We start from the raw sequence: 14,795 nt of genomic DNA on the forward strand, positions 1-14,795 counted from the left end.
CTCTTCACTCTATCACTTTCACAATCTTCCATTGTTCTTTTTTTTTATTCTTGCATCAATTGGTTAGTTCCATTTCAACCTTAAACTAAATTGAATTTGTATTCTTTGCAGGCCCTTGATATATACCCAGATGTGAGTGGTAGGATCAATCTAGAGGGTCTATCTATGGCTCTGGATAACATTCTCATGACAGCAGGAGAGAATAATGGTGTCTACCAGGCCGCTCTTACCTCATACCAAAGTGAACTCAAATACCTCAGGTAGGAGATTTACTTCACATTTTCTTGATAAATCCTGAGCTCTATTGTCATAATTATCATCGTTATTCACAGTACAGTAAATATTGATGAAATTTAATTAATATATTTTAAGCACACTTGTATCCTTGTATTTACACATGAGGAGTACAAAAGTAGCTTCATGGTATATTTTGTTGTCTTGCACAACATTAGAGGCCAGATTATGAAGTTACATACATGCAACACTTTGAAAGAGCATGTCATACCCCAAATTGCTCAAGAAAGTGATCTTGTATAATCAAATGCAAATTCTGTTTTTAGCCCCAAATCATTATTATATCATTTATTTTCACTTTTACTGATTAAACGCAATTGATTTTGTATTGTTAATGATTTGAGTTGTGCTCACCGATGATTTCCATAGAAAAAAAATACAGTAAAAAAACCCAAAGAAATACACCTACGGAATATTAAAAACAGTAAAATACATAGCAAATGAAATTTGGCTACCAATCGTTTTTAACTTACATTTGATCTGAAACCCTCAAAGAGTTTTAAAAATCAAAGGTTAATAGTTTGGGAGTTTGATTCAAAGATTTACTGCAGAATTTTGATCTATTGCATAAATTAACTTTATCATTTCATAAGAAATGAAGGAAAAAGGATTTCATTCATGCAATTCAAACCTGAAGATTTCAGCCCTCTCCCCTCCTATCAAAATATACAATGAGGATAAAGAGAGAGTGGGGAGGGGGAGGTGATAAAACAGTAAGAGAAAGCTAGAGACAGGTAGAGAAAGAGAGAAATAAAGAATGCTGAAAATGAAAACCTATGAAACCACCTGTCGTATTGTGCTCATAGCTTTTGCTAGTACCATTGATGGATTGGTATAAACACTCTATTTGTTACCAATAAATGAATGCCACTTCCTGTAGGTCAGTCTGTAATCAATAACTCTCACCTGCATACTGTGGGTTTTCTGTGTGGAAGGAATTATCAATGTCATGTATTATCAGCCAGGCAGGTGGCAATGTGTTTCATTCACTTCCTGTCCCTCTTTTCTCTCTTTCTTTAATTCACTCTCTCCTCTTATGCAAAATGTGTGACTCCTACTCCTCTCTTCCACTCTCTTTCTTTCTCATTCCCCTCTCTCTGTTTCTCACCCTCTATTGACTTCTTCTCTTGCTAGACATTGACCAAACACTCTACATGTGAGTTTGTTAATCCCTTCCACCCCTAGCTTCCAAAGTAGCACCAAACCCAATACAGACCTCCATCCTCTCAGCAGCGATTGATGATATAACCATTGAGGGATCTCATTATGAATAAAAAATGATGTAAAGATAAAAGATTCAAGGATTTCTATGCACTCAAAGTCCAGCAGCTCAAGGGAGAATCAGCATTAATCCATTTTGACTCATGGATGCAGGTTTATTCTGACATTATCTTGCCATTTTATCCATCTGTTTATACATTTAATCTAGCAACATCGCATGAGTTTTCATAATATTGTTGGAGTGAAAGTGGCTCTTTTTGTTTACTTCACATTCACTTGTTGAGGAACAATTTTTCTTCAACTGGGTATGAATATCAAGCATTTCCTCATTCCTTTCCCCTCATTCTAGGTCTTTAAACGATCAGCTAACGACGGAGCGAGACAAACTCAAGATGGATATTGCTGAAGCAAACAGACAGAACTCAAGTCTTGTCCAGGAGATTGATGATCGTCATGCCAACATTGAGAAAACAAATGAAACTAAATTGAGGTAAGTCTTGAGGACTGATGAGAATGTCTTTCAGTTAAATGTTTTGTTTCTATAAAAGAACAGGAAATTGGATAAATGTTTTTTTTTCTTTTTTAACATTTTTTTTGGGGGGGTGTCTATAGTATGCAAGAGCTTATAAGAACTGATAAATTGTTTTTCTGATCAGGTATTCCTTGGAGATGGGGCGATTGAGGTATTGGAAACTTCATTTATTCATTAAGACAAAAAAATTCAATGTTACTGGAAGCCATTTTCACAAAGTTGGGCCGGTGATTTTTTTTCTCCAAGCATCTTTTTCATTTCCTCCCTGCAGAGATATGGAGAGGAAATACCAGGAGAAGATCAACTCACTTCAAGCTGAGATAGAGAAAGAAAGAGAGATGATCTCATCACAAGCCACTAATCAGACCACTAAGCTACTGGATGAGATGGAACAACTCAAAGGAGATGAAGCACTCTCAAAAGAAAGGTTACAGAACATTGTAGAGGTAAGGCATTTTAACTCAATACATCTTCTTTCCTTCCATTCCTCTGCTGCATTGAAGTTACCATACAGATTTAATTTGTCAAAACCAAATTATTATTTTGTATTATCTGTTTTAAGGTGTTTCACTGCAACTAATTTTGTCAATAAGTTCTATTCTGTCACTGATTGTTATTTGAAGTATTTTGTATCATTACAGTGTATTGAAGCTAAATGGTTTAATGTAATTTATGATTTCAAAAATCTCTTTGTAGCCTAATGTTTCTTATATTTCAGCTTCTTCGAAGTTTACTATCTTTGCAGCTTACATATTTACAGTCAAACTACCACCTGTTACCCCATTCAGATGTGTATTACATGAACTTGTGGAAGTATGCCATCTCTTATAGACGGCTTTTTCTTGTCTCCATTTGTTAGTCTTTATATCCAGGTTCTAATGTAATATTTTTGTTTATTAACCATCTATTTCAAACCCAGGATAATAATCGCCTTGAGCAGGATCTAAATGATGCTATGGAGAAGCTATTAGAGTACGAGAAGACGATAACCAAGCAGCAGAGAGATCTTGATGGATTCTCAGAGCTTGAGGAAAGGGTGAGTGTCAAATTCCTTCCTGAAGAATCTGATGAGATTATCTTAGTGGGTGATTTCAAGTTTGGTGAAGACCTTTCAGATGTTGATGGTGGGGTGTAATTACATCGACACAGTACTGGAGTTAAAACTAAGACTGGTTTTGAGACAAGTATCACTTAAACTCAGATTAAGTGTTGGAGCTATAGAAGGCAATCTTAATTGTGCTTCCAACACCAACACTTAATTTTAAATCACCAAGTAATCTATTGACCACCCCACATATTCAGATTAACATTTATTTGGTATAAGATAAAAATGAAATTACAATAATATAATGTAAAACAACGTAGTAAATAAAATACCAGGATTGCTAAAAAAGTTAAAAACTTGTAAACAAGCAACCCTCGACATATAAAATAATCAAATACAATGAGAATACAATTACATAAGATAAAAAAAAAAAAAAAAAAATATACATAAAATAAATAACGATGTAAATATAACAAGAAAGTCATACGAAAACTTAAGGATTAACTAACATTAGAGAAATAGTAAGAATCATTCAGCATAATTTGAATATATCAATAAGTGGCAAGTATTGTGCTCTTTAATTTATTTTTGAATGAAATGTAATTGAAAGTACCCTTTAAATCACTGTTTAAAGAATTCCATTTTTTTGATCCCTGAAATCTATTTGATCTATTTTGTAAAAAAGAATTTGTAAATTTCGGAAGACGAAAGTCGCCCTTTTTTCTTGTATTAATTGAATGATAATCGGAGTTCAAATGAAAACTGTCATAAAAATATATATTTAGGAGATTCATATTGTTATGATCCCTGTGGACTGACAGTGATTTTTTTTTTTGGGGGGGGGGTGCATATCACCAACAACATCTCATAAGGGAACTATAATTTATTACAACCATTATGAGATTGTCTAATATCCATGCACTTGTAATAAATATATCAATAACTTATTTTATTGTAGATATGAAGTTATGTCATGGTTTATTTGGCTTTTGATAATAATTTGTATATATATTTTTTTTTTATATCAATGTACTGAAGAAAAGTGCATTGGGAGTAGTATTGAAATGTTTTGGCTCAAGATTAGGTATGAACTCCTATCACTTCTTTTCTTTAGTTGGCTGAGTTAGAGACCAGCAGAGATGGCGTTTCCAAGCAGCAGGAGGTTTACTATGAGCAGAGCCTCAGAGATATGCAGGAACACATGCGGGTGAGTTGCAGTCTTGAGTCACGTCAAAGGGAAATCTTACTTTTACGAACAAAGGTATTTGTAATAATGGTGATGATAATGACGATGATGATGGGGAGGAGGAGGATGATTTAGGATGCTGATGATGACGACGATGATGATGATTAAAATGATGATGATGGTGATGATGATGATGATGGTGGTGGTGGTGGTGGTGATGATGATGAAATGTATCATATGAAAAAGCAAGTTAAAAAATATGATGATGATGATCCTCTGCAGTGTTCAAATTGCCAACTTTCGTATGACATATATGCATTTGGCCTTGATAAAATGTTCTTCTGATTAATAATTACATTTACCACCTTACTTAATTCCATCTCAAATGTTTCCTGAGCGTCCTACCTGTTAGCCTGAATTTCTCATGAAAGATGAGGATATTGAATGTGATATATAATTTTTGTATTCCCTGTAGACATTGCAAGATCAATTGGATGAGACAAGCCAAGAGAATGAGCTCTTGAAGCACCAAGCATCAGAGAGGAAGGTCAGAAGGAAAGGAAGCAAGTTGCAGGGTGGACCTCGCCGGGGAGGATCAGTTCTCTCAGACTATACCAATAAACCATCGGTGGTTAAAAGGAACCTTAACTCCTCATCAGGTTAGTGATGGAGGGGAGGATGGGTGTGGTGGTTGCAGTGGTGATGATGATGGTTGTCGTGATAAGGATGGTGATTTTGAGGTGGAGGATGATCGTGATGGTCTTGTCGATGACAATTATTTAAACCACAATTTAGACCAGAATTTATATTAAACCCGAGTTCAAAATATGGGCCTAGTTACAAAATAATGAAATGTAAGCAGAAAAGCAAGCACATTGTATGCAAATCTCCAACACGGGTAAGAATGTTGGAATGCGCATTGTTATTGGGCAGAACAAGAACCATCATCTGGCGGGGATGACATTGTATACTTTGCTCATTTCTCAGCAATTACACATATATTGTACATAAAAGAGCGGTGTTGGCTCAGTCGGTAATGCGTCTGCCCGTCGAAACAACGATTGTGGGTTCGAGTCCACCCCGGGCGGATGACTGAAGCCAGTGCGTTGTGTGTAAACGTCTCTCCATGTTTCATAGATGCAGGCTATGTTACAATGGAAAACACTCCGTCCCTCGGATAGGACGTTAAATGGAGGCCCCGTGTAGAGGAGAGTCACCACCTTTGTACATTAAGAACCCATTGCACTATTCGTATTCTATTCGAGTAGGGGAAAACCCCGGTGTAGTGGTCCTCCTGCATTCCCCCCAATCAGTTATATCGGGAGGAGAGACCTGCGGGTCACAGTGATTCAGTTCACTTTTCGCCTCCCAGGCACAGGTGACGCCAAACAAAAAATAACAATAATAAAAAAACATGTTGGTAGTCATTTTGATGGATTCTGAACAATCATACTTTACGATTGTTACCAAAGCTGGAATTTACATTAAATCATATTGCATATATTTTTGATCAAGTAATTCCTTCTGTTTCAGATAATGATGATTCTGAGCTTGATGAGTTGGATCCCAAATCTAAGAGACGTCTTCCTCAGGTCAGCGGTATCCCGGAGGAAGAAGAAGAAGATGAACTTAGTGGAGAGATACAGAAACGACTTGAAGAAGAGAGTAAGTTTACTATTAGAGTAAAACATTTGATAAAAATAGACAGATCTCCATCTCATGCGAATCGTAAAAACCTCTTACACTTTCATCTTGTTATGGTTTCTATTTTAATTCCATTTCACATAAGTTTTACTATATTAAACAAATATATATAAGTTTTCTCTACTTAGCATATCTGTAGATTGCTTTCTGCAAATACACTCTCACTGTGTTTGCTTCCGAGCATAATGTTGATAAGTGTATCATTATAGAAAGCACCTCTTATTTAGTCCATGTTTGATTTTTGTTGCTTCTTTCACTTTTGTCTATGTTTTTTTCTGTGCAGAAGCCAAGCTTGAAGCCAAGATTGAGTCCCTGAAAGAGCAACATCTTGAAGAAATGGAGGAAACCAAGGAAACCTTTGAGACGGAAATCAAAGAGATTGAAAAACGTTACAGACAGGAGATGAGGGAGATGGAGGAAAGGTTTGAGCAGGAGAGTGCCAAGTTAGCCAACGACCTGCAGGAGAATGAGAAGCATTCCGAAGAGGAGAAGGTATCGCTTGCAATGCAGTTTGAGGAGGAGAAGGCTCAACTGATGGAAGAGTTTGAAGGAGAGAAGGCTGCCCTGGAGCAAGCCTTCGAGATCATGAAAACAGAACTTGAGGAAACTCTCAAGAATGAATTTGCCGATGAGCTGAACGATAGACTTGCAGAACAGGCAGCAAAGTTTGATGAAGAAAGGTTGTCTCTAGAGGGCGCCCTCACGAATGATAAATCTAAGCTTGTCTCTGAGATCCAGCAGGTCAGGGAAGATGGTGAGTCCAAGCTCAGGAATCTCAAGATGGAGCTAGAAGTTCAGCACCTTGAAGAGAAAGAAGATCTGGAGTCCAAGTTCGAGGAGGCAAGGGAGGATCTCCGTCGACAGCTCCGGGAGAAACAGAATGAGCTGGATTCCATCCTTGATGATGGAGAAGTAGGGTTGAAAGGCCAGCTCAAAGAGGATTTCATTCTCCTGTTGGACCAGCACAAGCAGGTGACTGAGAATGACTTCCTGGAGAAGCTGGAGGTGGAGAAGGAGGCTCTGAGTCTCCAGCTTCAGAAGGAGCGGCAGGAGATGCAGGACGAGTTTGACAAGGAGAAGTATGAACTCTCGGATGCTGTCAGCGGAGAGAAGTCTGATCTCCTGGATCACTTCCAGAGGGAGACAGATGAAATGATTGAGAAGCATCAGAGGGAGAGGAATGAAGCCGAGGAGAGATTCAAGGCTGATAGGAATAAGATGGCAGATAAACATCGTAAAGAGATTGATGATCTGATGAGGATGAATGAAGAAACCATAGATGATCTGAAGAAACAGCATGCAAAGGTAATATATATCACTGGATTTTTGCAATTTGAATAGGGTCAGGTCTAGAAATATTTCTAACTTTAATTACAGAACAACCTATTTAATGCTGCTTGTTACTCATGCTCAATGTTTAATACAAATCATCTATATTGTCAGTTGTTGTCTTGTTGAATCATGTTAGTATGTTTCTTAGTCAGTTTTGGTCAAGATGTAGTAAAGCATATTTTCCATTCCTCATTATTGCAATTGAACTTGGAATTTCTTCTCATGTTATTCTTATCACACAAAATAATTAGCAATTTTTTTTTAGTGAGAAAAATGACATGTTTTCTGACCGTTTTACATATAAACCTATTCATTCCTGCTCTTTTGTTAGGCCATTGATAAACTCCAGAAAGAGAAGAATAAACTGGAGGAGAAGCTGGAGAAGGAGAAGAGGAGACTGGAGGAGCGTATGAAGACAGACAAGGAGCGATGGGAGGAGGAGAATGCTAAATTGAAGTTACGACATGAGCAGGAGCTGCAGCAAGCTATGGATGAGGCCGAGAGGGAGAGAAACATGATGGAGATGGCTGTCAGGGTCGAGGTCCAGAGAGATGTAAAGGTGAGATTCTATAGTTTAATGTGGCTTCTTGAATTGATTCTCAGCCTATTAACCCAAATTCATAAAATAACTTGAGGCTTAAAAGATGATATAGGATATTTATATTAAGTACACATCCACCTCGTTTGATGCTAAAGGAACTCCTTGAGCACCAAAACTTCGTTACAAATTTAGGCATGCAAAGCTCTTTCCTTCCTGCTGGTACCCATTTACCTCACCTTGGTAAGTGCAGCATAGACTTTGACTTGAACCCACAATCCTGTTATTTTAAGGTGAGGGTTAAAACTGCTAGACCATGATGTTTTTATCTAGGATTTTTATATATCACACTTGTATTATTGAGTAAACATTTGCCTTGTGCACAGCTAACAAAACTCTTTATTATCTCTTTTCTCTCTGTGTTCTGCAGAAGGAGGTGACCGATGAGTACGAGGAGAAGATGGATCAGGTCAAGACAGAATTTGAGGATGAGAAGGCAGAGATGATAGCTGAGAATGAAATGCTGCAGAATAAACTGAGAATGGTATGATATCACCACATGCTTATAATGTCTTATGATATTTCAGATTTGTTTAGTAGCCATCATTTTATCAAATTAGCAAATCAGCTATGTCGGCAGTCATATTTAGATTTTTTGTGCATATGAATATTTTGTTACATTTTTTTAGTTTTCGAGCATGAACTTCAGAAGGTTCCAACCCTCCCCCCTCCTGAGGTTTTGTTATGAGAAGAAAAGTGTTATATATATATTTGTTTTTAATAATCACTCATTCTACTTATGGTTGCTGAACTTTTTTATCCATACTACCATTGTACCATGTATTTACCATAATTTTATAAAAACTAAATGCCACCTTCAGATCAATTAAGCTTTATTAAATATGTTTCCCTTTGTTTCTTTTCCTATTTTTATTTCCATGTTTGCTCATGTTTGATATTTTCCATAATATCTGGAAATGTATATTACACATGTCCTCCTTAATCCAGGGTTCATTTGATGGGGGATGACCCTGTCATTATTTTACATTTCATTTATATGTTAGTTTTAGTTTAAAAAAGAAATGCTGCCAAAATAAACATGTATTCCACATGACAATGCCGAGTTTGATTCCCAATTTTGTTCACTGATGAAGTCTCCATGATTAAACATGTGATCTGTTATTTGAATGAATTTATCATGATAGGCTGAGGTGGCTAAAGAAGAAGCTGTAGTAGCTATTCAGATGCAAACACAGGAAGCAGCATTACAGCAAGCCAGGCCTGATAGGGTAAGTCATGATATACTGATTGGACATAAATCATTCCAATAGAAAATATTATGCACCAGGTTTCATCAAAAGAAAGAAAACCGTTGCTGTGTCAAGTGTTGTTAGTGTCCTTGTAGATAGTTTGTGTGTGTGTGTGTGTTTGCTTATACTTTTCTATGTTATTAGGACTAGTAATGGATTATCCACCCATCAACAAAATATGTGTGAGTTGATGTGTCAGGTGACTCGGGTCGCATGTGATCCTAATTCATAATATCAAAAAGGATACCTGAGACCTGTTGCTTAAAAAAAAGTTGTTAAATTTGTTAAGGTAATTATGACAAATCTTGAAAACAAGGTTTGCATTATAGTTTCCTTAATCATAAGTTAATATTTTACAAGACCCAAACTTTCAATTTAAAGCATTCCACTAAAAGAAAATACCCTAAATATATAGCAAGTATAGGATGTCCTATCCCGTAGCATTGTTTTTATTGAATTTAATTTGCAGTGCTGTGATTATTTCTTAAAGACATCAATGGTATAGATTATTCATTTTTGCTTCCAAATTTTATTGAAATTCATTGTGACACTTCTCTGCACGCTTGTGTCAATCTTTCATTTTACTTTGTCAATATAGTGGGCAATTATTTTAGATTCTTTACTGTCAATGAAAATTTATAGCATTATAATTGCGTGCTGCGTAAATTTTGATTCAATGATTCAGATTCAATTTGTTTGACTGTTTTTTTTTAGAGAAACGATCATGGTTTCTATGGAAATAAAATATATGCTTTCAATTTCTTGTCATTCATGTTTTGCATCATTCTTTTTTTTCCAACCTTTCATACACTTCAACTGAAGTTTTAGAAATGTAGTACCCCTAAGCGAAAAAATCTGCAAACACAGTTAACTTTAAAGTGATGGCACAATGGTTGGTTATTGGCAATTGCTTTGCCATTGTAAATTGATTATTATCAAATCATGGGATATCTCAATCTGCTCAAAAGATATTGATTTACATGTATCATAATATCTTTGCTTATATTGGGAAATTACAGCAACACACAACATTTGAATGAGTAATTTCAAATGAATATAATTAAAGATTCCTTTGCTCAAATCTTGTTTGATGTACTCTGATTTATCTCCACTTTTCTATAAGTAAAATATTGTCAAGATAATATGTTTGCTCTGTGTGGTGTCATAACACAATTAGTGTGCTGTAAGTAGTACAGTACCTATTTTGTTTCTTTGGTATTTTTTTTATCTGCAATGGTAATTTTGCATTCAGGCTTGTACAGACTTGGTGCGACAGTGCCACACAATAAACCTATGCGACAATTTTAATGTTGAGATAGGGCTTCAAAATTATGAACTACACTCTGAAATTGAAGATTTTGCCCTTAAATGTTTTGACCAACTCATGGAAACATACCATGCCTGAACATGATCGGTCCACAGCTTTTTGTAGCAAGCTGATAACAGTCTTGTCACAGCAACATTTGTTTGGTCTTCTCATATTCCTTTGGTATTGTATTCATGAAAATCCTGTAATACGAGAGAGGGGGAGATATTGTGCTATGTCTGTACAAGCCATTTTTTCAGTGTTATTGCTGTGTCTTTGATCTCTTTCTTGCACTCTCTATTCCTATCCTGCTGTGTATTTAGGCTTCTTATGATGCACTTTCTACTGAACGTGACCTTCTCAAGGTCGCCCTCTCTGGGTCCGAGGATAAATTGAAGATGATGACAGAAAAAGCAGACTCGACGAGTAAAGATCTTCACACCTTGGAGGTTGGCTTTTTTTCCGGAAATTTTTCTGAGCTATTATTCTTTGCGAGCTATCTCATTTTTGTGTGTAGAACGGCTTAGTTGGAGCTATTTTATATTAAAAACATTTCTTTTTAAGCTTTGAATCGACTGTGCATTAATTATTTGATAATAAATAATGTAAGCCTTTGGTAAGCTTTCAGTTTGTCAAAAACTATCTTTGTCCAAAAGGTATCTATATTTGAGTACATTTCCAGTGAATATGTATTGTACTCTGTCTTCTAGATTTGATAAATTTAACAAAACCCATGCTGACCACCATTTTGGAGAAAAATGAATAATTTCTGCAAACTTGAAAATAAAACTTTTTGTTACTCGACTACAAGACAATCAACCTTGTCTTTAATCATTTACCTCCAAAGTAATAAACACAGTCATAGTAATGTGTTAGACTAAATGTGTGACACATGTTATTTCTTCAATATGGAATGCATGTAGATATATACAGAACTGATGTAGAAATGATATGTATTATTAATATAATTTGAAGTTTATGTGTGTGAAAAAGAATTCAAATCTTTTTTAACAGTAGGTGCATAAAAAACAGTGGAAATAACTTCATGGTATTTGTGTTACTATTCCAAAGAAACCATTTACACCAAACATGCTCATGTTGTGATAACCAAAGCAGTGACAAAAGTAGTTTAATGGGATTGCTCTCCAGGCAATTTGATGTCATTTGGGACATGGTGATGTGGACTAGATTCAGTACAACAAGGCCCCTAATCACTTAAATCACTTTCATGTTTTTCATTTGTTGTACGTAGGATTTAAAATTTGAACCAATGTTTTGTTATCTTTGCAGACAAAGCTGATTGCTCTAGAGACAGAGAAATCTCGACTCAAGATGGAGCTAGAGGATCTCAACAAAAAGGTAGATATCATTTTAAAAAAAAAATTTTTTAAGAGTTTTCTCCTCTAGTTATCTCCTAATGTATACTCGACACTTTGCATATGTTACAACAAAGTATTAGGTTCGATTCTCATGATAAAGAAGTATATCGCAAGGTCAATCTGCCTGTCTTGATAGTCCATGTTGTTTTATTAACATTATGATAATTCATTCCTCCAGATTAGATTTTATTTAGTTGTTTTCATCCAAGAAATTTCTTTAAACATCAATATTTTCTAGCCTTTTGTGCAATAGGACATTGTTCAAAGATATAAACAACTGCTAAGATTTTACTATTTTACAATGTTACATCATTGTATTTATGTGGGATGGATGCAAAAAATTGATCTTGAGATTATGGTGAGTACAGTTGGTATAAACTTGAGGACCAGAAATAGAAAAGGCACAGGAACCTCAGGGATGGTGGGGTTTTTCTGTAAATATGAAGATTGATTAGAAATATTAATATGAAATTATCTTTGTTTTTTCTACCTTCACACCAAAGTACATCAACATGCAGATGCAGGTGTCGGTAGCAAGTTCGCAGCACTCCAGGGAACTGGAACGGGTACGGCAAAAACAGACTCTGGAGTTCCAAGGAGAGCTGGGCCATCTCAGGGAAGAACTGGCCCAGAGAGATGGGAGGATCAAAGAGCTTGACAGGCAGATCAGGGAGAAAGCCGAAGAACTCAAGAGGGCGCTGTCCATCGGGAAGGAGACAGAGGGGTCAGAGGTTAGGAAGATGAGGAGAGGGAAGGAGGAAGCAGAGAAGAAGTACAGAAAGATGAGGGCTATGTTGGAGGAATACATGAAGAAACTGAAAGATCAGGTGAGCTATATTGCTTCTGGATTTTTAATATTGGACTGCGAGGCTGATAAAACTTAAAAATCTTAAAAGAGTTTATGTTAAGAAAAGTGAAAGAAAAATGGCAAATAGAGCAATTACTTGGTATATATTATGCACATGTCTGATATGTATATTGAGAAGGCTCCAAGCTGATTTGTGTTTGATTAATCACAACCAGGCAAATTTAGGTTTCCTTATTTCATTCTTTAAAAAATTATGGAATTTTTACTGATCATATTTTTGCTTGGAACTTTTTCAAGAGATTTAATATGTTTTGATTGTGGATTTTTTTTTTAATTGCTGAGATTTGCAGCATTGTTTTTTTTTTCTTCCATAATGTTATTTGTCCAGCATCACCAGAATTTCCATTTCCAAACAGTGCCAGAATCTCAAGAAGCACTATCGATATTTTAATTGAGTACAATATATCATGAAAATGTCTGTACCTCAAATGTAACCATTCACAGTATAAATTAAATATATATTTGCTTCTTGACATAATGTTATCAAATATTTGTATCCACTTCATCTTTTTTCTTCATCTTTAGCTGGCTAAAACAACTCGTCATGATGTCCTTCTCAAGGAGCTGTATGTGGAGAACTCAAAACTGCAGAGGACACTGCAGCTGACAGAGGAAAGACAGAAAACGGCAGAAAGAAACTGTCACAACCTGGTTGAGAAGAACCAAGCATATCTAAACATTCTTAAGAAGGTATGTCCTGCAGCTGTCTGAATGTGAACAATCAAAAAGATCACAATGATTGATGCAGAACATGATAGAGATGTACCTCGACATTCTGAAGAAACTGCAAAAGATGTCAGAAATTGCCACGATCTGGTTGAGAAGAACCAGGCTTATCTAAACATTCTTAAGAAGGTATGTCCTGCAGCTGTCTGAATGGGAACAATCAAGAAGATCACAAGGATTGATACCTAACCTGATAGAGATGTACCAGGACATTCTGAAGAAAATAAAAGAAAAACCTGATGGAAAAAAACCAGCATATCTGAACATTCTGCAGAAGGTTTATTCTGTAGAGATCCTGCATGGGAATGTAGAACAATCAAGGGTTGAATCAGATCTAGATAGAGACATACCTTGACAGAAGAAGACATGTTTGTCATGCAGCCATTTGAATGGGATTGATCTAGATAGCAAAGATAAGAGAGTCTATGTGCATATGAGCTGAACTTTCAGAACCTGATAGAGGTATACAAGGACATTCTGTATGAAGGAAGAAAACTGTGGAAGGAAATCGTCTTGAGAGATGCAGCAGAGAGAAGGAAGTCCTGAGACCTCTGGAGAAAATACAAATTCAAGGGTAGGAGTTGATGAATGTTAAACATTCTCTGAACTTCCTGTCCAATAGCATTTAAAAGAAATCATTAAATTCTAAGAATTAATGAATAAATCATAGATTGTCATTTGAAGACTCTCTGTCCAGCAGTTGTCTCAGAAGTTCTATGCAAAGATGAAATAAGCCATCAGTACTTTTTGAAGCAAATTGGCCTTACCCAAGACTTCAAATGACCGCACTGTGTGTAAAAGGATTCAGTCAATAATACATAATTACGTTGCCTTGTCAGTCTTTCAGACACACAACTTTCTTGTCTGTACACTTAATATTTATTCCAGTTTGTCAGTCTGGCCTATCACCATGATTTCCTGGACGATATTGTCCTTACCAATATTCAAGATGACAGTAATCATCTAGAGACTACTCGGGTTTTAGGTTTCGTTTAATAGCAAGATAAATGTCTAAAAGGAAATTAAATCAATCATAGCGCCAATTGGCCTTTGTCAATTAAATTAAATGCCCCCAAAACTGTATTGTCAAACAATTATTTGAGAAATTTTATTGGAATGCTTAATATTATATTGATATTACACTCATGTAAATTACATGTATTCAGATTGACAGACATTCCATTCCATAAGTTTATGATATATAGATTTGTATAGATTATTACAAATACCGTCCTATATTTGGAATTGTATATATGTACATATTTTGTAAATGCTGCAATTTTTTTATATTTATAAGTTGTAAATAGATGTACACATATTTATTTGTATATAAAATGCCTTTAGGTTTGTGTCT

General features: G+C 35.8%; 1 protein-coding gene across 3 annotated transcripts in view; it reads left to right on the forward strand.

The window, feature by feature from the left end:
* LOC121418827 (ninein-like protein) overlaps positions 1-14,225 on the forward strand; it is a 32,166-nt gene extending 17,941 nt beyond the window's left edge. For 2 of the 3 annotated variants that reach the window (XM_041612998.1, XM_041612997.1), the window contains exons 9-23: positions 112-260; positions 1,865-2,005; positions 2,319-2,493; positions 2,967-3,083; positions 4,207-4,299; positions 4,754-4,937; positions 5,812-5,943; positions 6,266-7,287; positions 7,646-7,873; positions 8,283-8,396; positions 9,058-9,141; positions 10,792-10,917; positions 11,759-11,827; positions 12,351-12,674; positions 13,241-14,225. In XM_041612998.1, coding sequence (XP_041468932.1) covers positions 112-260; positions 1,865-2,005; positions 2,319-2,493; positions 2,967-3,083; positions 4,207-4,299; positions 4,754-4,937; positions 5,812-5,943; positions 6,266-7,287; positions 7,646-7,873; positions 8,283-8,396; positions 9,058-9,141; positions 10,792-10,917; positions 11,759-11,827; positions 12,351-12,674; positions 13,241-13,426 — 3,144 coding nt within the window. In that variant the 3' untranslated portion in view covers positions 13,427-14,225. The remainder of the gene's footprint in view (positions 1-111; positions 261-1,864; positions 2,006-2,318; positions 2,494-2,966; positions 3,084-4,206; positions 4,300-4,753; positions 4,938-5,811; positions 5,944-6,265; positions 7,288-7,645; positions 7,874-8,282; positions 8,397-9,057; positions 9,142-10,791; positions 10,918-11,758; positions 11,828-12,350; positions 12,675-13,240) is intronic. The other variant, XM_041612999.1, reaches the window with a different exon arrangement.
* Positions 14,226-14,795: the final 570 nt, after the last annotated feature.

Source organism: Lytechinus variegatus, chromosome 7 (genome assembly GCF_018143015.1).
Source record: "Lytechinus variegatus isolate NC3 chromosome 7, Lvar_3.0, whole genome shotgun sequence".
Classification (NCBI taxonomy): domain Eukaryota; kingdom Metazoa; phylum Echinodermata; class Echinoidea; order Temnopleuroida; family Toxopneustidae; genus Lytechinus; species Lytechinus variegatus.